The following is a 25,990-nucleotide window of genomic DNA, read 5'->3' on the forward strand; positions in this document are numbered from 1 at the left end:
GATGACAAGTAGGCAGAGAGGCAGGCAGAGAGAGAGAGGAGGAAGCAGGCTCCCTGCCGAGCAGAGAGCCTGATGTGGGGCTCGATCTCAGGACCCCGAAGATCATGACCTGAGCCTAAGGCAGAGGCTTTAACCCACTGAGCCACCCAGGCGCCCCAACACGGTATTTTTATGGAAGGAACTGTGTCTGTGCTGAATTTAAAAAAATGTTTCCTAATACATTACCTCTGTGCACAGTCAGTGTTTTGTTGTTGATAAATGGAGCTTGCCAGAAACATCTGTCCTGGGTTTCTTGAGTCTCTTCTGCTTGGCTATCAACTTTGCAGACTTCTAAAGATGACAAAGACCAACAAACCATAAGCCATGAATCGTGTCTTAATTATGATGAAATTACACTTAAAACAAATGCCCTTCTACGTCACTGACTTAGTTTTGTGAAATAAGAGTGATCCAAACAGTCATATTGCCCCATCCGTTTGGATTAGAAAAACAAAACCTGAAAGGGTAGAAAAGGGGATTAAAAACTTAGAACACACACATCTACATTTGGCAATTTACAAATACATACTTCAAGACTTAATATGTACGTTACAAATAAATATAAAGCATGGTGAAGAAAAGACTTTGGGGAAAAAAAAAGGCTCATCTAGGAAGGGGAAATGCAGAGACCAGAGAGGCCATGACACTTAGTAGATAAGAGTGCCCTAAAGAAATAGAGGAATGATTTGGTATCGTTTATAAGGATCAGACTTTACATAATTTTCCTCTCATACTTACATTAGTGCACCTAAATTCTCTCTAAACTTTACATGTTTCCAGTTTCATTCTCCCCCCTTTAAAACTACTTCTGTTTTGTTATATATACATTATCTTAGTATACTGTTAATACCACATTAAATTTCTGGAAGCACTGATTTCTTTGTGCCTATGAAGAGAGTCCTGTAATGTAGTTTCTAATTTTCCTTCTATTCATGTTACTTATAAAAAATACAAATGTCGGGGCGCCTGGGTGGCTCAGTGGGTTAAAGCCTCTGCCTTCAGCTCAGGTCATGATCCCAGGGTCCTGAGATCGAGCCCTGTATCGGGCTTTCTGCTCAGCAGGAAGCCTGCTTTCTCCTCTCTCTCTGCCTGCCTCCCTGCCTACTTGTGATCTCTGCCTGTCAAATAAATAAATACAATCTTTAAAAAAAATAAAAAAGAGAGAGAGAGAGAGAAAAAGAAAAATACAAATGTCTAGCAGGAAAAGTAAAATTAAAAAGATGAGGAAGAAGACGGAAAGACAATCAAATCCTTCCGTTGTTTTTAGTTGTGGTATATTCAAGCTTATTTGGTCAGATATCCTACCACCAAATGCTAATTTCTCCCCACTATAAACTTGCTCTGACATATTATTAGTAAGAATTTTTCTTTTACACCCAGATTTCTACATTTCTTGGTTTTATGTGTATGTATAACCATGGAAGACCTGACCCCAAATACTCAATGATCTATCTAGTCACCCTAGGAATTCTCAGCTATACTTCACATTACCTTCTTGCTCAGTACATACAATGTAACAATGATGACCCTGTTTAAAAACCTCTTCAAAGCCCATTGTCTCCAAGCACCATTAAAGGAAACATATTGCAGTTATAATGCTAGGGTGGAGGGGGAACTTGTCCTCAACTACATACATATTGGGTATTCAAGTGATCGCTTCACTAGTCCATAATAAATATCTTCTTTGCAGAAATGCCAGACTATTACTTTGTCAAAAATCATTCAAGTTCAAGCAAGACTTTTCAACTCAGCTGGCTTACATTCCCATTTTGGACTTGCTCAGAACTTCACTCTTTAGGAAAATGACACTGTCTCATAATAAGTCTTCACAAACATCTCTACCATTTCAAGTCCTACTTATGCATCAATTTAAAAAATTAATCACATTCTATACATCTCATTCTATAAGAATGTTGGCTAATACTCCCTTGAAACATAAACATACCCTGTTAACTGCCGAAATTTGAAATACTCGGTAATCTTTTTTCTTTTTCCAACTACAATCTATGGTGTGTGGCAAGTATTTATATCTGATTTCCTCTGAATACACCTGAGTGATTATGAAAGTAATGGTCCTTAACAAGTGGGGTGCTTTTTCAACATAAAGTTCAAGTTTTCTACAAATCTGTAATTTTGAACAAGAACCTACAGGTTTATAACCCAACATGTCTATTTAGAAATTAATTCTTCATAGTATTTTCTGAATATAAAGGTTCTCTCACTCATCAAGAGGCACAGTTAATGAATTAAGTAATGATCCGATAGCCACTATATGTTATACAACAAAGTAAGATATGCTCTCTTTGAAGAAATTAGAACTCAGAGAATAGCTTCTTCATTCAACATGCATACACTACCAGGAATCAGATTCTATAGTAGATAACGTAAATTAAAGGAATGAAGAAACATTTTAAAAGCTGTGGAAAGCTGAGCTTAAATTTGAAAATGTGCTTAAAACCAATGATAATGATATTAGCAACAAGAAAAGTTAACAGGAAAACTAACCATTACCATGAGCCAAGCACTGTTCCATGTACTTTTCATGTATTAACTCACAAAAATCCCCAAGTACGTTAGGAATGAAATGTAGACTTATATGGCAGGAAAGCACATCTGTGGGTAATCCTAAAAAGAAGGATTAGCACCAGTTCTGTGCCATACAGAGGAAACTCAGCCATATTTAAAGGTAACTGGGGCACCTGGGTGGCTCGGGTGGTTATATGTCTGACTCCTGGATTTCAGCTCAGATTGTGATCTCAGGGTTGTGAGATCGAGCCCTGTGTAGGGCTCCACGCTTAGCACAGAGTTTTTGTCTTGTTTTGTTTTGTTTTTTTAAGATTTTATGTATTTATTTGACAGAGAAAGAGAGAGGGAACACAAGCAGGGGAAGAGGGAGAGGGAGAATGAGGCTCCCTGCTCAGCAAGACAATCCCAAGACACTGGGTCATGATCTGAGCTGAAGGCAGACGCCCAATGACTGAGTCACCCAGGCAACCCTCAGCACAGTCTGCTTGAGATACTTTCTTTCCCTCTTCTGCTGGGTCCTCCCCCAACTCATGTGTGCTTGCTCTAAATAAATAAAATCTTTTGTTTTCAATGGGTAAAAAAGATTAAGGGTCATTAAATGAGAAAAACATAAATTTGCTGTATTCTGTATTGGGCAAAATACAACTCAAGATATTAACATGATAAATTAGATGCTTCGGTGGGCAAAGTCTAACTGCATTTAGGAATCAGAACAAAGAGGAAAACAGTCTGCCCAAGTGTTCTGGGTGGTATCAGCACAAACTAAGAATATAAAAAGAAATTTTTTTAAGTTTACAAAAATATAACAACAGTGATCTGACATTAATAAGAAAGGAAGAACAGAAAAATAAAATGACACAAGGACACAGTTACAAGAGAAGATTCACAGGAGGTAACAAATGAAGTGGGGAAAATTTATGATTTGTAAATGCTGACTGTGATATTACTTCTTCCCACACTGAAGGGATCAGGATATCCTGTATCTTCTGTGTACACACAGGTATAACACTGAATGTCAAGTGGTCAAAAGATGCTAAAAATATATTGGGGCACCTGGGTGGCTAGGTGGGTTAAGCCGCTGCCTTCAGCTCAGGTCATGATCTCAGGGTCCTGGGATCGAGTCCCGCATCGGGCTCTCTGCTCGGCAGGGAGCCTGCTTCCCTCTCTCTCTCTCTGCCAGCCTCTCTACCTACCTGTGATCTCTCTCTGTCAAATAAATAAAATAAAATCTTTAAAAAAAATTTAAAAATATAAATATGCAGTTAGCAGAATAAATGAAAACCTCTTATCTTAGCTATAGGAAGGTATTATTTTATTTCAAAGATCCAATTTGACAATTTGTACTTTAACAGGTAAATGTAGTCTGTTGCTATTTATGGTGATTCCTGAAACATATCAAGTCATCTCTCACATTTTACCTGGTACTTTATATCTGTCACAATTTTACTACCAATTCTATTGTACTTTTCTTCCTCCTTTTTGAAATAATTTCTTATCTTTTCCATTTTTTTCTTCCTTACAACTTTAGAAGTTATACACATCTGTTTCTCAGCTTTAAGGGGCTATCCATCACATCATACCATGAATATTTAACTTAAAATCTAGACTAATTCAATATCTTAGATCTCCCTTTCTGAAGAACAGAAGCATCAAACTCAATTTGATCACCTCTCACCTCATTTATATACAGTTAGTGCTTTGTGTATGTTTTTTAGCCCTACATATTTGTATCATAATTACTTTACACACCCATTTGTTCAGATTCACCTCTGTGTTTTGTCATGACTTATCACTTGCCACTCCTCTCAAGCATTCTTTTGGGTTTCATTTTCTTTTCCTGTAGTATGTCCATTAGAATTTTACAATGAAATTACACAATTAAAGGTACAGCTGCTATAATTTATTTCATTACCAACGCAAATTTAATGATACTCTGAGACGAACTCTCCTGTTGACTAAACCTCAGTTAGTGTCCTCTGAGCCTTGTTCTCAACTAGGCCTTGACTAGGTCTTCCAGGTCTATCCGGGCTGAGCTCAGTTTCCACAAGAACCCTTTGAAGTCAGTCTAGTGACAGTCCCTTCACCCTTGATATCTGATCAAATTCCTTAAACCCTGTCCCTGATGCATTAGTGCCCGATCTGCATTCGGCAAGAATCCCCCTACTGTTGGTGTTTCTCTTAGTAATCTTCTATCCAGTGATTCCCCCCACTCTGCCTGTTGGCTGTAAGTCCCTAGCTGTCTTAGCAGTATGTGGAGTTGAGCTCGATTTTACTGAAACTTCTCACCCCCTATTCCAACAGTTACTGAATAAAATCTGTATTTATCACTGTTAACTGGTGGCTGGCTTTATTTCTCATTGAAGCAGCATGAGCCCAGCTGACTGGTGGAAGAGAAACAGGAGTAAAGAAATAAACCCTCTGTGACACAGGCTTAGATGGGCAGCCAAAAGCTGAAAACGGAGCACATACACTGAGGAAATTCTGACATGGCAGATCCAAGAACTAGGGAACAGTATCAAATACAGCCACACATAAGGAACTGGAGTCCCAGGAAAAAATTAAAAATGAAATACATCAAACCACTTATTTAGGAAACCGAGAAGCCAACATGAAAAATAACCAGGAAACCCACCCTCCCCCCACACACACACTAAAAAAAAACAAAGGTAAATCTGGAAATAACAGAGTTGAACAGCTAAAAACCAAAGATGAAAAGAAAATCTTGACGGCAACAAGAGAAAACAGAATATTAAAATACGGAAAAAAAGAGATTTAAAAATCAGAGAAGGTAGTATGTAACCTAGAAGACAGTGAAGTGAATCAATATGAGCAGAAAAGTGTCGATCCAGATTTCCGTACCGACAGGAAACATCCTGCACAAGGAAGGCCTGTAGGCAGAAAGAGCTGCTTGCTGCCTTGTGGGGTTTGAAGTAAAATATCACACAGAACGGGAGGAGGAACAGAAGCATATTATTATAACACTGCAAGCCTCTTAAAAAATAGCATGATGTCATTTGAAATCAGTCTGTGACAGTCTGAAGATATCGTATCCCACAGGGCATCCACTTAAGTGGTGAAAATATTCCCATTAAAAAATGAGAGATTTTCACATTAGTTAAAAAAGACCCAACCATGTATTATCTATAGGAAACCCACTCTAAATATAAATAGATTAAAAGTAAGAAGATGGAAAAAGATACACCACATAGACATTACAAGAAAGCTGAAGGGACTAGTTTTTTTCTTTTTCTTTTTTTTTTTTTGCCTCCAGGGCTTCTGACTATAAACCGTGGGTTCCCATGACTAGCCATCTCACCTCAGACTAGTAATTCACTAGAACACCTCAAAAACCCCCAAAACTATTTACTTATATATTGCTAATTGGTTTAATTTTATTTTTAAAGATTTTATTTATTTATCTGAGAGCAAGACACAGTGAGAGAGGGAAACAAGCAGTGGGATTGGGAGAGAGAGAAGCAGGCTTCCCTCCCAACAGAGAGCCGGATGCAGAGCTCGACCGTGACCTGGGCCAAAGGCAGACGCTTAACAACTGAGCCACCTGGGCGGCCCCTATATTACCAATTTATTATAAAGGATTCAATTCTGGAGCAGCCAAAGAGAAGAGATATATAGGCAAGGGCTGGGGATGTGTGTGGTATGTGGAACTCTCACACCCTCTCTGATGCACACCTCTCAAAGCTTCCTGAACTGTTGTTTAGAGGCTCCTAGAGAGGTTTCATTACCTAGGCTTGAGTGATTAAGTCACTGGCCACTGGTGATGGCCACGAACCCCACACACCTCAAGTGATCTAGCGGCCCCCAGCCACCAGTTACTTCAGTATACAAAAGACACTCTTTTCATGCCAGAGATTCCAAGGGTTTTAGGAACTATGTGCCAGGAACCATGGGCAAAGAGCCAAAAACTTTTTTTTTTCCCTTTGGTGATATTATAGTCTCTCTCACTACAAAACCTGCAATGGACCCCCATTTTTTTTTAAGGACATTCAAATTTTGCAGCATGGCCTAGAACTTCAAGATCAAGTTTATGCTGGTGTCTCCAACTTTATTTCATGCCATTGCTCACTGTGCTTGTCGTGACAGAAACACACTAGCCATCTTGCTATTGACTGAATGAGTCCAGGGTACTCCTGACCAGGACGTTCCTGCCTCTCTCAGCAATGCTCTCCTCACAGATCTTGGCTGTCAAGACTTTTCATATAATTTAGGTCCTTTCCAGATACAATCTTGAAGAGACTACCCCTGGCCACTTTGCTGAAACAGTCTACTTATCCCCAATACCCTCTACACTATCATCTCATCTTCTGGTCTTTAAAACCCTTCACAGCATTTAGCATGACTTGGATTTATAGGATTAATTTATCCTATCCTATCCTTTATTTACTATCATCTCATCTTCTGGTCTTTAAAACCCTTCACAGCATTTAGCATGACTTGGATTTATAGAATTAATTTATTTGTATCCTTTCTTCCTCTGTGGTCCTTATCTCTACACCTCCCTCCTGAATGTAAGCCCAGCAAAGGGAGAGTCCTTGACTTTCTTGTTCATTGACTTTGTATATCCTGAGCTTTTAGAAGGGCATTAGTTAAATGCTGGTTAAAAGTATAAATTTCCCAGGGGTGCCTGGGTGGCTCAGTGGGTTAAAGCCTCTGCCTTCGGCTAGGGTCCTGGGATCGAACCCGCATCGGGCTCTCTGCTCAGCAGGGAGCCTGTTTCCTCCTCTCTCTCTGCCTGCCTCTCTGCCTACTTGTGATCTCTATCTATCAAATAAATAAAATAAATAAAATCTTAAAAAAAAAGTATAAACTTCCCAGATACCTATTTTAGCAAGGCCCTGTGTATTTATATCTTGTCTCATCTGATGCTCACAAATATTGTGACAAAGGTCTTATTATCCAAATTTACAATGAGGAAACAAAGGCTCATAGAGATTAAGTGACTCCTCTAAGCCAGTAAGTGGCTTAGCTAGGATTTGTGGGCTAGCAGTAGTAATATTAAAGTAGGCTTCAGAATAAAAAAGTTCTACCAGAAATAAAGACATCATCATAAAGGGGTCAAGGGCTCGAAAGGACATAAAGATCCGAGTATTTATACACTTAATAGTTCTTAAAATTGATAACACGAAAACCAATAGAACTGAAAGGAGAAGTAAACACAAAATTATAGCTACAGAGTTCAACACTGCTTCTCACTGTGTCACTGACAAAGCTCTTAGGAATTTTATCCCCAAACCCAATTTTCCGTTAGCCCTGTGATTTTCAGTACACTATTTTATATGGAGCAGTGATTCTTTTTTAGGAAAACACACATCACGTTATAAAAGAAGTCACCGTATTTGTATACCTTCTCTCCTCTCCGTTTGTTTTTAGCCTCCTCTTATCTATATAGATACATACCCTTTCTGTGTTGCCTAGATTTGCAACTCATACAATCTGTCACCTAGCTCCCACATTTGTTTTCAGTTCTTTGTGGGGGGGGGGTGTCAGGGTGGCACAGTCGGCTGACTGATTCTTGGATTCAGCTCTGCTCGTGATCTCGGGGTTGGGAGTAGAGTCCCTCATCGGGCTCCAATATCAATACAGAGTCTGCTTGTTTCTCTGTCTCCCTACCATGTTCACTCTCTCTCTTTCTCAAACATGTAAGACTTTAAGGGAAAAAAAAAAAAAACTAAGAAACAAAATAAAATTAGTTCTTCAGTTAAAGTCAGAGTCTACTACCAGCCTTTTTACCATGCTTCTTTATGTCACTCCCGGGTTACCTGATACTCATTCTCTAACAGAGCCTTCTAGGAACAAAGATCCTAGAGTTCTTGTCCATTCAGAAAAGACTTGCTGTCTTTGTTGAAGAGTATCTTCTTAACTGGGTGTAATACTCTCAATGTGACACCTTGAGGATTTTGTAGAAACTGCTCTTGCTGACTCTGAGCTACAGATTTTACTATGGAAAAGTCTGAGGCTATTTGGACTTTCTCTTATATTGGCCGGTTGTCAAAATAACTGTTTTTGAAATCTAGTCCCTTGATCAGAATATATCCTAATGTTGCTAAGGACTGGCTCTTTTACACAGATTCAATCACAAATCTCTCCCCCCACAAAAAGTATTCTTGAAATATTTTAAACATTTGTTCTATTTCTTTTCCTTTCTATTTTTGGGAAGGAATTCTATGTATGGTATGTATGTGAACTCTCTTTTTAATGTAATCTTCTAATTTTATTTCATTTTCTTCTTGCTTACATCTATCCTTTCTTTCTGAACAAATTTTTTTAAAAGATTTTATTTATTCATTTGAGAGAGAGAGAGGCACAGCGAGAGAGGGAACACAAGCAGGGGGAGTGGGAGAGGGAGAAGCAGGCCTCCTGCCAAGCAGGGAGCCCAATGAGGGGCTCGAACCCAGGACCCTGGTATCATGACCTGAGCCGAAGGCAGACACTTAATGACTGAACCACCCGGGGGGCCCTGAACAGATTTTTGCCAGTATGTATTCATCCTTGGGGTTCTTCCAATTTGCTTTCTTTACTGTAATTATATTTTCTGTTCTCTTTTCTCAGTTTGACACCCTGCCATGTGTTTGCTATTCCCTTATTAATATCTTTCTTAAATACCTGTACCACAGAGATAATTAATTCAATTAGTTCACCCTTTGGAAACTCATGATTTAATATTTGGTCACATAATTTACCTACTTTATGACTACTTTGATCAGATGACAATTCTATCACCAACTAGCTTTCTTCCCAATACTTTTCACCCCTTTTTTCTTATAATCGTTTTGCATGCATTTGTGCTGGTTCCTTTTCCATTACTTGGGCTAAAAGGATGTGAGCTTTTCAAGGAAGACCACACTGCAAAAGGTTTACTTGGGAGATGGAACAGAGTCATCCCTTAGGCTAGAGGGGTAATTCATTATGAACAAGTGTTCTGCACATGTGTTGGTCTCAGTTTACAGATCAACCAGGATGTGCCTTCCTTCCTCGTTGGAATAGCCTCCACAACAGCTTGCTCTCTTGGTCATCACAGAGTCAATCACTGACTGCAGCTCCAAACTGAGGAAAACCAAGTGTTGGGCTCATTTCACAGAAACAAGCCCAGAGGCAGAACTGGGCCCATGGAGGCTCCGACTTCCCCAGCATCTGCCTAGACCAACTGTCTGATGCAATCCAGGAAAGAAAGGTAGTTAAAACTCTACAGAACAGTTTCATCTGAGAGAGAGGAACAAGACAAAAGATAACATCCTTTCCCCTTCCACCTTTCTGACCAGCTGCTCTGGCACACAGTGGTTCACACTGAGACTCGGAACATATCCTGCTAGTCTGAGCAATCAGATGTGCTAATTACAAAGCTACAGTCAACGAGGTAATCACCCCCCTGAGCATTCCCCTCCTCCTAACCAGCCTTACCGTCCCCCATGCTTCCCTCACTTTTGTAGAAGGTCTGCAAATCCCGATCAACCGTTGTCAAGTAAGTTTTTGCATCAAATTCTATGTCAGAGGAGTACCTGCTAAGATGGCATGTAAGATTATTTCTGCACATTTAGTGTCTATGAGGTGGTTTTCCCTCATGTACAGTCTCTCTTGCACCATCATGGAAACAGAGGGCTACTGAAAAGTGTGGTTTGTGCTTCTACACTTCAGTACGTCTCCTTTGCAGAATGAAACTGTCTCCAAGGGAGCTCAGCTATCTAGTTCATGGCACCGTTGTTCATGGAAGTTTTAGGTGTGGATGTGCTCTGTTCATGAAAAGCACACTGCCAGACCCCGTGCGCATCAGAAATGCTTTTGTTTTCTACCCACCTGCTAACATACACACGTTCCTTGATCCATCATCAGCTCTGCTGCAGGTACACTTGTACTGATTTGGGATTTCAGATATCCACTAGTGTCATAGAATGAAGCTTGTCTTGCTCACTTCCCTTAGTGCTTCTGGATGATTTGCAGACAAAGGCAGAAAATGCTGACTTTATACATTCTTCTTCAAGAAGTTCATTTTGTCTTTGAAAACCATCTTAACTCAGCTACAGGACACCATATTCTCTGTTTCCACCTTATCTCCAGACTGTTCCTTCTCTCTTCTTCACTGAGTCCTCTCATTTTCATGACTTCTAAACATTAGTGTCCCAGGGGACAGCTTTCAGACCTCTCAAATTTGTTCATTCTTACTTCTGAGAGGTGGTTACCTGATCCCTTAGCTTCAAATACTAATTTTAATAACTTTAAATACTACCATAAGTTGATAATTTCCAAGTAAGTATCTCCAACCTGGGGTCTTCCCTATATCACCTCTGCTCATACAACCAAATGCTTATTCCCATGTAAACCTGTGCATTTTATAATCATTTCATTCAAGTTGATATCATCCAAATGCCTTCCTGAATGGCTTCCTTTTCTCAAGTATTACATTTCATTATTTCAATTAATAACTTCCTTGCTATTTTGTTGACATACTATGTATACAGTATGTGTATGTGTGTACGTATTATGTATATTATGACATATTATGTGTATAGTATGTATATGTGTGTTTATTTCTTTTCTTTACCTATCAGAATGTAAGCTCCATGAGGTCAGGAACAAATTCAGTTTGATCATGTGTTTCAGCACCTAAAACTTGAGTGAGGCACAGCAGGTACTCAGTATTTGTTAAATGTGAAAACGAACATATAAGCAAGTACCTGAGAATAAAAACAATTCATACCATGTCACCTAGTGTCCATCTGTTTAATACATACTAACTCACCTGGGTAGCTCTGACTTGGGGACTCTTCCTCTAGCATCCATGGCTGCTCTCCTTGCTCCAACTTCAGGATCACTTCTGGTTTAGGGATGCAACACCCTGTAATTGGGAAATAACATGGGAATTCGGCGAAGCTCATGGGCTTCAGGGCCCTTGAAGAAGACAGAAGACGAAGCTTCAGGGGCCAATTACAACACTTCATTCTTTACAGTGATTCAACAATCCTTCTGCTTAATACTTGATATCTCAAACCTAAATATCATTAAACTCAACAAAGCTTCTACAGGTGTCAAACCAAGAATGAAAGTGCATACTAGGAGTCTGCACGGGAAACAATCCTTACCCACTGAGACAAGGTGGCTATAGTTCTCCAGCATCACCTCCCTGTACAGGGTCCTCTGAGCAGGGTCCAGATGCTGCCACTCCTCCTGGGTAAAGCCCACAGTCACATCCGCAAATGATAAGGATCCCTGAAACAGCACATTTGTGTTCAAATTTAAGTAATCACAATGGGAAGACATGGAAAAGCTGTCGAAGAACTGTTACGGAGTTCACTATTCACAATTAGAAAATGTGTTCTGGCGTGCCTACCTTTGTACTTGGTTGGAGGAGAAAGCATGGCAGACATTCCTCACCAGTGTGATAAGTTACTGGCATCCCATCATGTGCCTACATGCCATAAAGAACTCTCCTACCTTGAGAATCTGAAAACCAATAAAACCATATCACTGTTCTCAAGGAGCATATAATCTGACAGACACAAGCATGAAGCATCCAATTACCATGTAGCATGAAATCCTACTACAGTAAAACAGGTGCAAAGTAGAGTGAGATTACAGAGGGGAGAAAAGTTCTATTCCTGCTATTAGGGTGGGTTTCACTGATAACATAGTATCATTCATGAACCTGGGCCAAGAGCATAACCATGCACACTTCTAAAATATGGAGTTAAGTGTTTGCCTTTGGCTCCGGTCATGATTTCAGGGTCCTGGGATCGAGCCCCATGTCAGGCTCCCTGCTCAGTGGGGAGTCTGCTTCTCCCTCTCCCCCTGTGTGTGTGTGTTCTCTCTCTCTGTCAAAGGAATACAAATCTTTTTAAAATGTAGTTAAAGGAGTCAGTGAACACACAGGAAAGGACTGCTGGGACTATGTTCACATAAAGAGCTACAGTCGTCTTCAGGGAAAATGCTATTTAATAATTCTGAACATAACTCCTGTAGGACGGGGTACCCAAAATGTTTGGTTACTGTTCCATCTAGGAAACCCTTTTCTTTCCTTCTTTCTTTTTTTTTTTTTTTAAGGAAACCCTTTTTTATAAACAGTAAACTTACAATGTCAATTTATATATTAAATTGCATTATTGTTATTTTTCCTAAGTCACTTTTATTTTTTCAAATGAATATATTTGGCATGTAACATTGTATAACTCTGATAGGCTTATATACTGTAACGATTGCCAATGTAGCTGTATTTACCATATTACATAATTACAGCACATTAGTGTGTATATCCATTTCACTGTATACTAGATTTCTTCATTCTTCTTTTTATGGATTACAATAAATCTAGGGAGATACCCAAGTATTTTCTTCCCATAACTGAACTGACTGTCTTATACAGTTCATAGGTTTTATACCACCCATTTATAAAATGACCACTGTGGAAAATATAGCAAGAAGAAACAGAGACATATCATTCCCAGGTTATCAAAACAAACAGCTAATCAATGTTCATGTCATACACTAAAAATTGGTTAATAGGAAAAACAAGACTATTTTCCAGAAATGTATAAGGTATTATTGAGAAAACAAACAAACAAACAAACAAACAAACAAAAACAAAGAATACCTAAGTAAATGAATGCACTATATTCATGGCTTGGACAATTTAATATTACAAAAATATCTCATTTCTCCACAAATTGGCCTATAAATTCAAGACAATCAGAATTAAAATCTTAGCAGATATTTTTGTGGAAACTGATAAGTTTACTCTCAGACTTACATAGAAACTTGAATGGCCAAGAATAACCAAAACTACCTTGGAAAACAGAATGGATAAACTCACACTAATTATGATAGGCAGAATCTAAGATGACGACCTCCAATGGATCCAACAACGTGACATAAACTCCTCTTAAATGGAAGAGACTTAAGTCCCTGTGATTGTGATACATTCTATGGCAAAACAGATTTTGCAAGTATAAATGAGATCCTTTAATCAGTTGACTTTGGTCTAAAAGGAAGATTTACTTGGGTGGGCCTGACCTAATCATGTGAGTCTTTTATTTATTTATCTTTAATATTTTATTTATTTATTTGAGAAAGAGAGTGTGTGTGTGTGAGAGAGAGAGAGAGAGCATGAGCACACGAGCAGGGTGAGGGGCAGAGGGAGAAGCAGGCTCCCTGCCGTGCAAGGAGCCCAACATGGGACTTGATCTCAGGACCCCGGGATTATGACCTGAGCCAAAGGCAGACACTTAACCAACTGAGCCACCCAGGCGTCCCTCATGTGAGTCTTTTAAGGAATGTAAAATATCAGAGACCCTTCTTCTGACCTCAAAGAAGAAACAAGCTACTGTGAATCCTACGGCTGTCCAGAAATAAATTCTGCCACATATGTACAGATGGGACCCCAACCAAGCCTTAGATAAGGAGTCCCAAGCAACACCTTGATTGCAGCATTAATGCCTAAGAAACTTAGCTAACCTACTCCTAACTCATTCTCGTCTATACATCAGGACAACTGCAAATGGACTGGTCAAGCTTAAATGTAAAAAAATAATAATAATAAAAAGTAAGTGCTATGTAAGTACTAGAAGAAAACATGGGTGAGTTCCCCCATAACTTAAGAAAGAATAAAACTTCCCTAACCATGACTAAAAATTCAGATGCAGAGCTCACATAGTTCAGTCACTAGAGCATCAGACTTGTAAAAATCCAGATGCAATAAAATAAAATACTGACAGACCTGACCACATAAAATTATAAACAACCAACCAATCGAGTCCTCTACAAAATAAAAGAAAAACCAAAATCAAAAGAAAAATGACAACCCAGAATTGTCTGCAACTTACATGACAAAGAAAGGGTTAGGGTCCCTATATAAAGAATTTCTAAAAAGGAAAAAAAACAATAACCCTCTAAATATGGGCAAGAACTGTGAAGAGAAAACTCACAGGAAGAGAAATGCAAATGGTACTAAACTTAGAAGATCAAGCTTACCCTTTAAAAAGAAAAATATAAATAAAAAGTATACTGAACTATTTCCCTCCTATTGGACTGGCAGAAATCCAAAAGAATAACCACACATACTTAATTTGTTATATTCATAAAAGCATCCTCATATCCTGTTCAAAATACAAAAAAAGATTAACCACCATTAAGTGAAATATGGCAATAGTTAGCTAAATTATACAAGAATTTAACATTTAACCCAGAAATCCCACTTCTGGGGACCAACCAAAAGGGCACACTGATCAAAGAAGAGGTTATATCACTATTTATATTTGCAAAAGACTAAAAACACCCCCGATATTGATTACTAATGAACTCGTGGGATGTGTTATGTTATACTCACACCATGAAGTGCTAAGCAACTGGAAAAGGAACTGAGGAATATCTCTTTGTGGCACTACAGAGTGAATTCCATAGTACATTATTAAGTGACAAAACAAAGTTTAAGTTAGGGGCACCTTAGTGCCACAAATGCTTAAGCGTCTGCCTTCAGGTCCTAGGATCCAGCCAGAGTCAGCATCTGGCTGCCAGCACACCTGCTTCTCCCTCTCCCTGTGCCTCCCCAACCGCTCAGGCTCTCTCTCTGTATTCTCTGTCTCAAATGAATAAATAAAATCTTAAAAAACAAAACCAGAAAAAAAAAAACAACCCCACAAAAAACAACAACAAAAAAAGAACTGGGTGCCTAGATGGCTCAGTCATTAAGTGTCTGCCTTCAGCTTGGGTCGTGTTCCTGGGATCATACCAGCATCCCTCCCCGCTCTGCAGGAAACCTGCTTCTCCCTCCTGCACTCTCCCTACTTGTGTTCCCTCTCTCACTGTCTGTCAAATAAATAGACTCTTTAAAAAAAGAAAACCTACAAAGTTTAAGTGAAAATCAAGTACAATATGACAGAGATCTACATATGGGCCTTCTTATATTAAAAATAACAAAATGAGAATCACTATATTGCATATCTAAAATTAATATGAAATTGTATGTTGATTTCACTGGAATTAAAATAAAAACTTAGGGGCGCCTGGTGGTTCAGTGGGTTGAGCCTCTGCCTTCAGCTCGGGTCATGATCTTTGGGTCATGAGATGGAGCCCAGCATCAGGCTTTCTACTCGGCAGGGGGCCTGCATCCCCCACCCCCTCTGTCTGCCTCTCTGCCTACTTGTGATCTCTGTCTGTCAAATAAATAAATGAAAATATTTTAAAAGAATAAATGAGTAAAATAAAAAATAAAAACTTAAAGAAATGGCTACCCACATTGGGTAAGGGCAAGAGTAGAATAAGGGGACAGAGAGAAGCCAGACTGATCTCTGAATATGCTTTGCTAAATTTATATTCACAATCCATCTTTAGAAAAATTTAAATATTTTTAGTACTTATACAAAAACAATAATCAAAATGAAAACAAAACCCTAAAAACAAAGAGCAAATGTAAGAAAATCAAATTGTGTCTCAATTTGATGAGAGGAAATAACTGCTAAGTTTAAGACACAGGAATGTGACTATGTGCCACAATGGGAATACACTGAAGGATAAGAGAACTAAAACAAACAAAACCAAACCAAACAAAAAAAAAACACCAAAAAAACAAAACAAAACTGTGGAAAAATGATTCACAAATCTGACCACATCAACATGTAAAACTTTCATATTACCAATGATACCACAAAGTGAAAAAATAAGACAAACTCTGGAGAACATATTTACAATGAATAGAACAAAGATTACTATACAACACTCATAAAGGATATTTATCAATCAGTAAGAAATACACAACAAAATTAATGGAAAAGTATGTAAAACTATACAAAAAGTGTAAATCAACATTTCACAGAAGAAAAGTGAAAGGCCCAATCCTATCCAAAATCAGAGAAATACAAATCAAAACAATAAGGTTTTCATCATTCATCAGACTGGCCATAATTTTGAAATAACGGTATCAACTGTGAACAAGGAGACAAAGAAAGCTGTCCTGTCACCTAACAACTGGTGGGAGTTGTATGGTCACTTAGACCAATTTGGCAGCATAAATTGACACTGGAAATGCTTAGTCTCTCTGACCCAACAATATGTATCATGTATGTACACTACAGAATACTTGAAATGCTTGCTCTTCTATAGGGAGAGAAAATGTAAAAGATGGTCACTGCACAATAATTCATAATAATGATAAACAGAAATGACATAAGAAACAGACAACTAAAATGTATGCTGTCATAACAGAATATTAAAAGGAATGAAGTAACCAATTTGGATAGATCTTAAACACAATATTAATTTCTAAACACAGGGCCACCTGCATGGCTCAGTTGGTTAAGCATCCAGCACTCGATTTCAGCTCAGGTCGGATTTCGGGGTCGTCAGATCAAGCCCCATGTCGGAGGCAGCAAGAGATCTGCTAGAAATTCTTCTTTTCCCTGCCCCTCCTACTTGTGTGTGCTCTCTCTTGCTCTAGCTCTTTCTCAAATAAATAAATAAATCTTAAAAAAAAAAAGGCAGCCAAAACAATCTTGACAAGTTTGTCAAGAAAATTTGTTCAGTAGAACAAACTGGAGAACTTACATTCCTGACTTCAAACTTGCTATAAAGCTACAGTATCAAACACAAGGAACCAGCATGATAATATCCACATAAGGATATTATCATATCCACAAATGAACAGAAGTGGGAGTCCAGAAACAAACCCATACACCTATGGTCAACTGATGCTCAATAAGGGTGCCGAGATCATTCAATGGGAGAAAAAATGAGTCTCTTCAATAAATGGTATTGGAACTGAATATCCACATGCAAATGAATGAAAATGGACCCGTTCCTCATATCATATACAAAAATTAACTCAAAATAGATCAAAGACCTAAATGTGAGAGCTAGAAACAATAATACTCTTAGGAAAAATACAGGAGTGAATCTTCATGATCTTAGAATGACAACAGATTCTTAGATACGACCTCAAAGGCAAACACACCAAAGGAAAAGAGATAAAAAAGACTTTACCAAATTAAAACCTTTTGTGAATCAAAGGATATACTTTCAAGAGAATGAAGAGACAACTCACAGAACAGGAAGAAATATTTGAAAATCACATATGTGATGAAAGTCTATTCCCCAAAATACTCTTCAATAAATCCAATTAAAAAACAGGCCAAGGATTTGAATGGACATGCCTGTGAAGCAGATATACAAATATCCAACAAGCACATGAAAAGGTACTCATTAGACATTAAGGAAAAGCAAATCAAAACCACAATGACATGCTACTTCATATCCACTATGATGGCTATAATAAGACAACAAGTGCTGTCAATAAAGAGAGGAAAAGAACTCTCATGCATTGCTGGTGGAAATATAAAATTGTGCCCATTGTGAAAAACAGGCGGTCCTGCGGTAATTTAAAACTACAACTAATGCATGATCCAGCATTTTCACTTCTCAGTAAATACCCAGAAGAACCAAAGACATGTATTCTACCAAAATTTGCACATGAATGTTCAGAGCTCATTATTCACAACAGCAGTAAAGCAGAAACAAGCCAGATGTCTGTTAACCAGTAAGTGGATGAACAGAACTCGGGTCCATCTACACAGTGGAATATTCTTCAATGATAAAAAGAAATGAAGGCTTGGTAAAAAGGTACACTTAGCTATAAAACGAAGGTCTGAGGGTCTCATGTATAACACGGTGACTACAGCTGATATCACGATTAAAATCTGTTGACTGCAGAGCTTAAATACTCTCACCAAAAAAAAAGAAAACCAAACCCCAAAACAAAGAAAGAAAGAAATATGTGAGGTGATGGATGTGTTAGATTAGATGGGAGGAATCCTCTCACAATGTATATGAATATCAAAATTATCACAATGTTCACTACATACCTTATAGTTTTGTCAAATATACCTTAATAAAGCCAGAAAAGAAAAACAATGAAGTCTGTAGCATGCTCCAATATGATGAAGTTTAAAAACATTACACTAGGTGAAGGAAACATACAAATAAAATTTACATTTTGTATGACTATACTCCTACAAAAGATGCAGAAGATCCAAGTCCATACTGACAGAATGTAGATTAGTGGTTGCCAGGGTCTGACAATTTTGGAGTTATTTTAAGGACGTGTGGTCAATTTATTCTAAAAAAATTCGAGGTTTTGTAAAAGGAAAACAAAAACAAACCAAGACCAGGGGAAAGCTCTCCACATGGGCTTTAGTAATACCTTCTCCTAAAAAACCTCATTAACTGGGTTCTGCTTGGTAATCTGTCTTTTGCTCCCACTGAAGAATAATTATAGGCATTTAGTTTGTGGTTTGCCACAAGAAGGTTGTTCATTTATATAAAGAGAAACAGAAGTTTTTTATTCAGCTCTTGATGCCAGAAAGTCTTTAGGCTCCAGAAGGAATAGGGATGCACTATGCATGTTTTTTGGGGGTGGGGGTGGGGCTGGGGAGGGAGTGTGGGGGGAGTCATGGTTAAAAGTTCGAAATATTTGCACGTTTGATAACTATCTAACTTTATATGATGTGTGTGTGTGCACCCACGCCAACTTTGCCCTATTGATCTGCTGATCCGATGCTACTGGTCTACAGACCTCAAGATCACCTGCAACCTTGTTCAAAACGAAAATTCTCGGGCCCCATTCTATGGTTTAAAACACTTCCCAGTTTTGATCTGATGCACACTAAAGTCTGAGAACCACTGTGTCAGGCTGGTTCCCTCAGTTCATTTTATCTATTTCTACTTTTCTATTTTAAACACGAGTCATTATCCTCATAAGTTCCATTATAAAACAAAGCAGAAAATGACTTCAATAACTCACACAGGACTTCTTCATATTTTGCTGGTTTCCCTTGGAAGAATGCAGAAATCTCTGAAGGCAGAGCTGGGATAGAGAAAGAGGAATGAAGTCATTAAAGGTACAGACTGCCTTGCAGTTCCCGGACCGGCCTGCTTAAAAAGTTGCAAACATCACCTGGGTGAAATGCCCCTCTGTGGGAGACTATCCTTTTCACCTCGCAGAAGGGGCAGGAAAGGACATATGATAAACCACCCACATGACTATGTATGACTGTGATTTGGCCATGAAGAGCTTGAGTTCTATTCAAGCTTGAGCTTGAATAGAACTATTGTCTAGGACAATGTCTGTACCCCTCTGTTCTGTTTCAAAGAAATTTTAAAAATGAGAAAAATTGGTTAAGCAAATTATAATACGCTAAATGAAGGAACACGAAACCTTCAGCAAAGGTTGTACAACAAAAGTTGTTACATCTGTATTTCCTTTTTTACCCAAGTTAGAGAAGGCAACCAAAGCTAAGAAAAAAAGGATGGAGGCACTTTCAAGTGAGTGTACTTTTGTTTTTCTAAAGCATTGCAGTTTCTCAAATGGCTACCTTTTTTTAAACCAGTGATGATGTGGTCCGTACAGGACTGGGGTAGGAAAACTCAATGTTTCCTCTGGGTTCTGCCCCAACACAAAGACAGGGAAATTCACTTACATTCTCAGCACCAATTTCTTCTCAACCTTCAAGAAGAAAAATAGGTAACTCTCCTTGTACTGCTGTCTTGTAAAGAACTCAACAGCACATCATTAAATGCCAGATTCATTGTGTGAGCAGAGCTCAGAATCTGGGAAGAGGGAGCACAAAACAAAGAGTAGGGGTTGAACTGGGATTGGTGAGACAAAACTGACTCACATCTAGTTTTAAGGCCTTTTCCCGCAAATCCCTGGAATGCCTCCAGCGCAGTTCTATTTCCCAGGTCATCTAACCATCCTTCACTCCTTCGAGCCCAGCTGCCCTGGTCCAGGCTTCTCTCCATTAGGCAGCCTGGGAGCTTCTGAATAGGGCAATATTCTCAAATCTCACTTGTTCTGAACACACCTGTGAAAACCTAGGATCTGCTCCTCTCTGGGAACTACACTCTGCTGAAAACTCACTCAAGAGATGCCTGGGTGGTTTGGTCGGTTAAGCAAATGACTCCATCTCAGCTCAGGTCTTGATCTCAGGGTCATGAGCTCAGCCCTGCAGTGAGCCTACTTAAGAAAAAAAAAAGAAAAAGAAAAAAGAAAGAAAGAAAAGAAAAGAGAAAGAAAAAGAAAAAAGAAAGAACCTCAAATAGTTGTAGGGTTCTCTCCAACTAACATATACTTAGAGACTCCTCCTTCTTACTTCACAAGATGTGCTTTTCTAACGTAGATGAGAAAGACACCTGAGGGGCAAATTCATTTTAGCTGGAATTGTCACCCAGGCTCACAGTGCCAATGTATTTGTTATTCCATAGACTCTCAGGTCAGACCTTCCATAAATTTAAATCAAGGCTGCTGAGAACTGTTACAAACCTAACTTGGATACAATTATACCGTCTCTTTTAGAGGCTTTGAAGACATCTAGAAATCCCATACACAGAGCTATTACACGGTTAAGATTCAATCGTTCAGATAAGATTCAATCGTTCAGATCATTTCTTCAAACGCCTAATTATTTCTGCTAAGTGCCCTGCAGGATGACATGCTGGCTTTTATAACCAAGAGGGAAGCTGCAAAGACCATGACATTTGGAGAAACACCTAAAATTGTCTTCTGGGGCGGCTGGGTGGCTCAGAGGGTTAAGCATCTGAGTTCTGCTCAAGTCCTAATCACAGAGGCCTGGGATCCAGCCCCTGCATCTGGATCCCCACTGGGTGGAGAGCCTCCTTCTCCTTCTGCTCCTCCCTCAGCTTGCGCTCTCTGGCTGTATCACTCTATCAAATAAAATCTTGAATGAATGCATGAATGAATTTTTTTTAAAAACGTCTTCTAGTGGAGTGCATGGCTGGCTCAGTTGGCTAAGAACTGCCTTCAGCTCAGATCATGATCTTGGGGTCCTGGGATTGAGTCCTCCGGTTGCTGGCGGGGGCGGGGGGGTGTCCCTGCTCAGCAGGGAGTCTGATTCTCCTTCTTCCTGTCCCTCACCCTGATCATGCCCCCTTTCTCCCCCTCTCTCAAATAAAATCTTTAAAAAATAAAATAATAAAATTGCCTTCTAGTTTACCTGCTAGTGTTGTGACATAGGGTATATAACATTCCTCTCCACCTCAGTTTTATAATTTTATGGCAGAGAGAGCTCTATGGATCTAAGTGAGAGGTTGAAAGCATAATGCAACGAGTGATAAGAATAGTTGTATTAACAACAGCAGCTAATATTTACTGCGAGGCACTGAGCTATGTTATTTAATCCTCTGAACAACCGCACGAGACAGGTGTTATTAATATCCTCAGTTTTACAGACATGAAGTCTCACGCAGGTTTGCCGTTCTCAGATGATACTTTGATAGTTCAGCCCCGCACGAATCAAAGCCCGCCTGCTCTACTACCAAGCGCACCCACCGCGCATGTGCACCGGTCACTCCCCACCACCCTCCCCCTGCCTCCCTCCTCACCGCACTCCACGCCCCCCCGTTGCTGCACAAACCTAGCGGGCAGATCCGCGCGGAGTCTGCAACTTCCCGCGGGCACCCAATCCCCACCTCCCTGCCTTCCAAGCCGACCTTTCCCGTAGTAAAGAGTCTCCCGTCTCGTGATCCCTCCATCCGACCTAGGCCTCCTCATAACCAGCTCTCCGGAAGAACAGCCAAGGGTCCCGCGGGGGTCCGCGGGCCTCTTCCCTACAGCCGGGCACCGTCGCCCACAACAGCGTCTTGGCGCCACGCAGAGACCCCCCTCGGATCTCCCCATCCTTCTCACCTCTCACACCCTCCCGCTCCGGCTGCACTAGCTCCGAGAACGGCAAGCAGACCGCCAGAAGCCTGGAGGTTCCGGATCGTCTCCCACAGAAAGCCGAACATTGGGAAGCACCTGCGAGGTATTGTGCATGCGCAGAAAGAGCCGCAGGCTACTAACTCCCATAACCGCGTGCGGCGGGCTCACAAACTTCCGGACTTCATTCCCGTAACTGTGCTTGCCCGGGACGTAGAAAGGCTCGCTTACATACTAGAAATACAAAATACCACTGTGGATTTGAGAAACAAGAACTCTCGTTCATTGGGACACCTGGGTGGCTCAATTGGTCAAACACCTGCCTTTGGCTCAGGTAGGGATCTCAGAGTCCTGGGATCGAACTCCATGTCAGGCTCCCTGGTTAGCAGGGAGTCTGCTTCTCCCTCTGCCTCCCCACTACTCGGGCTCATGTACACGCTCTCTCTCTCAAATAATCTAAACAAACAAACCTCTCTTATTCATTACTGGTGTGAATGCAAAATAATACAAACATTTTGGAAAACTGTTTTACAATTTCTTATAAATGTAAACATGTACTTAACACGCAACCTAGTGATCCTACTCCTATGTATTTACCTAAGTAAATCGAAAACTAAGTCAACACAAAAGCCTTAACACAAATTGTTTTTTTGTTTTCTTTTTTTTAAAGATTCATTTACTTATTTGAGAGAGAGTGAGTGAGCGAGTGCAAACAGGGCTCCGGGCAAACAGAAGTCCGGGCAAAGTTAGAGGGAGGAGCAGGCTCCACGTAGGACTCCATTCCAGGACCCTGGGATCATGACCTGAGCCGAAAGTAAACACTTAACTGACTGAGCCACCCCGGCGCCCAACACAAACGTTTAGTACCTATTAATAATCACCAGAACAGGTAAAAACTCAAATATCCTTTAATAGGTGAATAAACTGTGGGACATCTATAAGTGGAATACTATTCAGTAATTTTATTTTTTTTATATATTTTTAAAGATTTTATTTATTTATTTGACAGAGAGAGATCACAGCAGGCAGAGAGGCAGGCAGAGAGAGAGGAAGGGAAGCAGGCGCCCTGCTGAGCAGAAAGCCCAATGTGGGACTGAATCCCAGGCCCTGAGATCATGACCTGAGCCAAAGGCAGCTGCTTAACCCACTGAGCCACCCAGGCGCCCCACTATTCAGCAATTTTAAAAAAGGAATGAATTAATGTCTCACACTACCATAGGAAAAATCTTTTTTAAAATTTTTATTTATATTTACTTTTAAATACTTTATTTATTTATTTATTTGACAGAGATCACAAGTAGGCAGAGAGGGAGGCAGGCAGAGAGAGGGAGGTTGAAGCAGGCTCCCCGCGGAGCAGAAAGCCCAATGTGGGGCTTGATCCCAGGATGCTGGGATCATGACCAAGCCAAATGCAGAGGCTTTAAATCACTGAGCCACCCAGGCGCCCCTACCATAGGAAAAATCTCAAGTGACGTTTGCTTATGTGAAAGAAACCAAACCTAAAAAGTGCATTTTGCATCAATCTATTTTGACATTCTTGAAAATATTAAATTATAGGACAGAGACCAAATCAGTGGATGGGGCTAAGGGAGGAAGGAGGGGTTGAGTAAGAACAGATCACACAAGGGGAGTTTTTAAAATAATAGGATTGTTGTGCACGGTACAGGGTGATGCGTTCGTGGAATCTCAGAGCTGTACACCACTAAGACAGAATGTAACTCAATTTAAATAAAGAAAAAAAATCAAATAGGTTACAGATATAAAGCAGACTGTGACAAGTGACTCTGTTTTTACAAATGTATGTATCACGTAGCCTGAATTTTAAAAATGGGGGAAAAGGAGCTGACCTAAATAATTCCGTAGAACTGCATTTTGACTGGATACATTAAGACTGAAAACAAAAAGACTCTGGCTGGTAAATTCTCACAGGGGTTAGCAATTCTGAAACTACTTTCCATGTACACAAGGTCAAAAAGAATACACATGTCGTAGATAATGATAACCAGGTATTTTAGTGTATGGATGAAGTTAAAAATAAGGAAGGGGTGGGTGGGTGGGAAAGATAACAATGTTAGCTCATTCATTTTCAAATATGTAGTCATGTGTATGTAACACATCTGTATACAGACTTATATGTATACAGATCGATATAGAAATATGGATACTGTGAGGCAGATGACTAGCATGGACTGGTACACATCTATTTCTTAGATATGCAGGCAGGCAGCATCTAGAAAGTTTCACCCAGTACCAATCAGCATACCTAGAGCTCAGATCTTGGTTTCTCCAATAGAAGGAACTAGGGCTCCTTGGAAAGATGTCTGATTCCAGGGCTTAGACACAGAAAATACAAGGAGCCTGGAGCACCTTGTGTGTCAAAAGTAAGGAAGTCCTTTAGAAACTATGATAAGGATTTGTTAAAAGGACCTAAAAGCCAACCTATGATAGCTCTCAATGCCCAAGCTGGGACAATTTGAGCAACACAATAATAGCATGGGTGAAATGAAAAGAGTGGAGAGAAAGGAGCTGATCTGAGAAAAGGACCAAGAACATGAATGAATCTTTTTTTTTTTTTTAAACACAAATGAGTCTTAAATGAATATTGCTAAGTGAAAAAAGCCAAACTCAGGAGATACATATTATAAAATGCAGTTGACATTGTAAAATATAAAACAGATCAAGGTTGGGTGAAAAAGGTGGGGTTGAGTATCGACCACAGGGAATGAATTAGATTATCCATGAGCCGGTACTGACATAAACAAATGATGAAATAAATGAGGAAAATGAAAATCTTTCCTTTACAGAAGAATCCCAATAAACATATAAGTAAAACAGAAAAATCTTTTAGAACACCACAGTAAAAGTGGTTGCAGGCAAGACCCAACAATGAAAGTGAAAATTAGTGGCCAAAACTATAAATATAAACAGGATACTTGGGTAAACTCAGAGAGTTTTTCCTCAAATTTACTAATACACCTGGTGGTTTTAAAATATGACCATAAATTCGAAAAGGAGCTAAGCGAATTTCCTCTGTCCCTGGGTGTGCACTGGACTTAGCCAATCCACTCTTAAGTGTAGACTGGATATGGAAAAATCCTAAATATATAGTGCAGAAACCCTGCTGATACCACCTTAACCAAGTACTAAAGGTTAGTATGACGAATCATGTTGATATCACGTGTCACCTGATACAAAGGTAGGGCACATCCTTCCAAGGGTATTCTTCCTAAAAATATATACCTCAGTCCAATAAGGAGAAAACATTAGACAAACGTCAATTCAGAGGCACTTTTCACAATACCTGACCACTATTCTTCAATCATGTGAATGCCATGAAAGACAAAGGAAGACCAAAAAACTTACAGGTTGGAGCAGACATGATGATTAAATGTATCGTGGTATCTGGACAGAATCCTGGATCAGTAAAAGGGCATTCGTGGAAAACCTGACGGAATCTGAGCAAACTCTGTAATTTCGTTAATACAATTGCGCCAGAGTTGCTTTCTCAGTTTTGATAACGGTACCATGGCTCTGTTAAAATGTTAACATTGGGGGAAGTTGCGTGAAGTGTATATGGGAGGTTGCAGGAGATGAGAGCGTGCTTTCTTCAAGTTTGGTATATGGACAGTTTTTTACACATGAACGGTTTTTAGTATTAATACCGAATTGCTAGCTTGCTGCTTTTCTCATTCGAGAATAACCATGCTGGTCACAGATAGC

The 25,990-nt window shown here is 39.6% G+C and overlaps 2 protein-coding genes and 1 long non-coding RNA gene across 4 annotated transcripts in view; 1 reads left to right on the forward strand and 2 right to left on the reverse strand.

Annotated features, from left to right (window-relative positions):
* Positions 1-278: 278 nt before the first annotated feature.
* On the reverse strand, positions 279-19,811 carry LOC116573483. Its single transcript, XR_004278822.1, has 3 exons — positions 19,358-19,811; positions 15,087-15,098; positions 279-291 (listed from the first exon to the last, which is right to left on the reverse strand). It is a non-coding gene; the product is annotated as an uncharacterized LOC116573483 (long non-coding RNA).
* On the reverse strand, positions 9,043-25,951 carry LOC116573476 (zinc finger protein 37A-like). Of its 2 annotated transcripts, none has more exons than XM_032313641.1 (6): positions 25,933-25,950; positions 25,634-25,801; positions 11,906-12,018; positions 11,658-11,784; positions 11,318-11,413; positions 9,043-9,186 (listed from the first exon to the last, which is right to left on the reverse strand). In XM_032313641.1, the coding sequence occupies exons 3-6, from the start codon at positions 11,969-11,971 to the stop codon at positions 9,179-9,181; spliced, it is 297 nt and encodes a 98-aa protein (XP_032169532.1). In that variant the 5' UTR covers positions 11,972-12,018; positions 25,634-25,801; positions 25,933-25,950; the 3' UTR covers positions 9,043-9,178. The 2 variants fall into 2 exon arrangements, with proteins under 2 accessions (XP_032169532.1, XP_032169531.1); XM_032313640.1 differs by lacking the exon at positions 9,043-9,186 and adding an exon at positions 9,695-10,503 and having other exon boundaries at positions 25,933-25,951.
* The window catches only part of LOC116573605 (zinc finger protein 25-like), a 68,005-nt gene continuing 63,999 nt past the window's right edge, over positions 21,985-25,990 (forward strand). The window contains 1 exon segment of the mRNA XM_032313769.1: positions 21,985-22,376. The gene's annotated coding sequence lies outside the window, so the exon portion shown is untranslated.

Source organism: Mustela erminea, chromosome 14 (genome assembly GCF_009829155.1).
Source record: "Mustela erminea isolate mMusErm1 chromosome 14, mMusErm1.Pri, whole genome shotgun sequence".
Taxonomy (NCBI): Eukaryota; Metazoa; Chordata; class Mammalia; order Carnivora; family Mustelidae; genus Mustela; species Mustela erminea.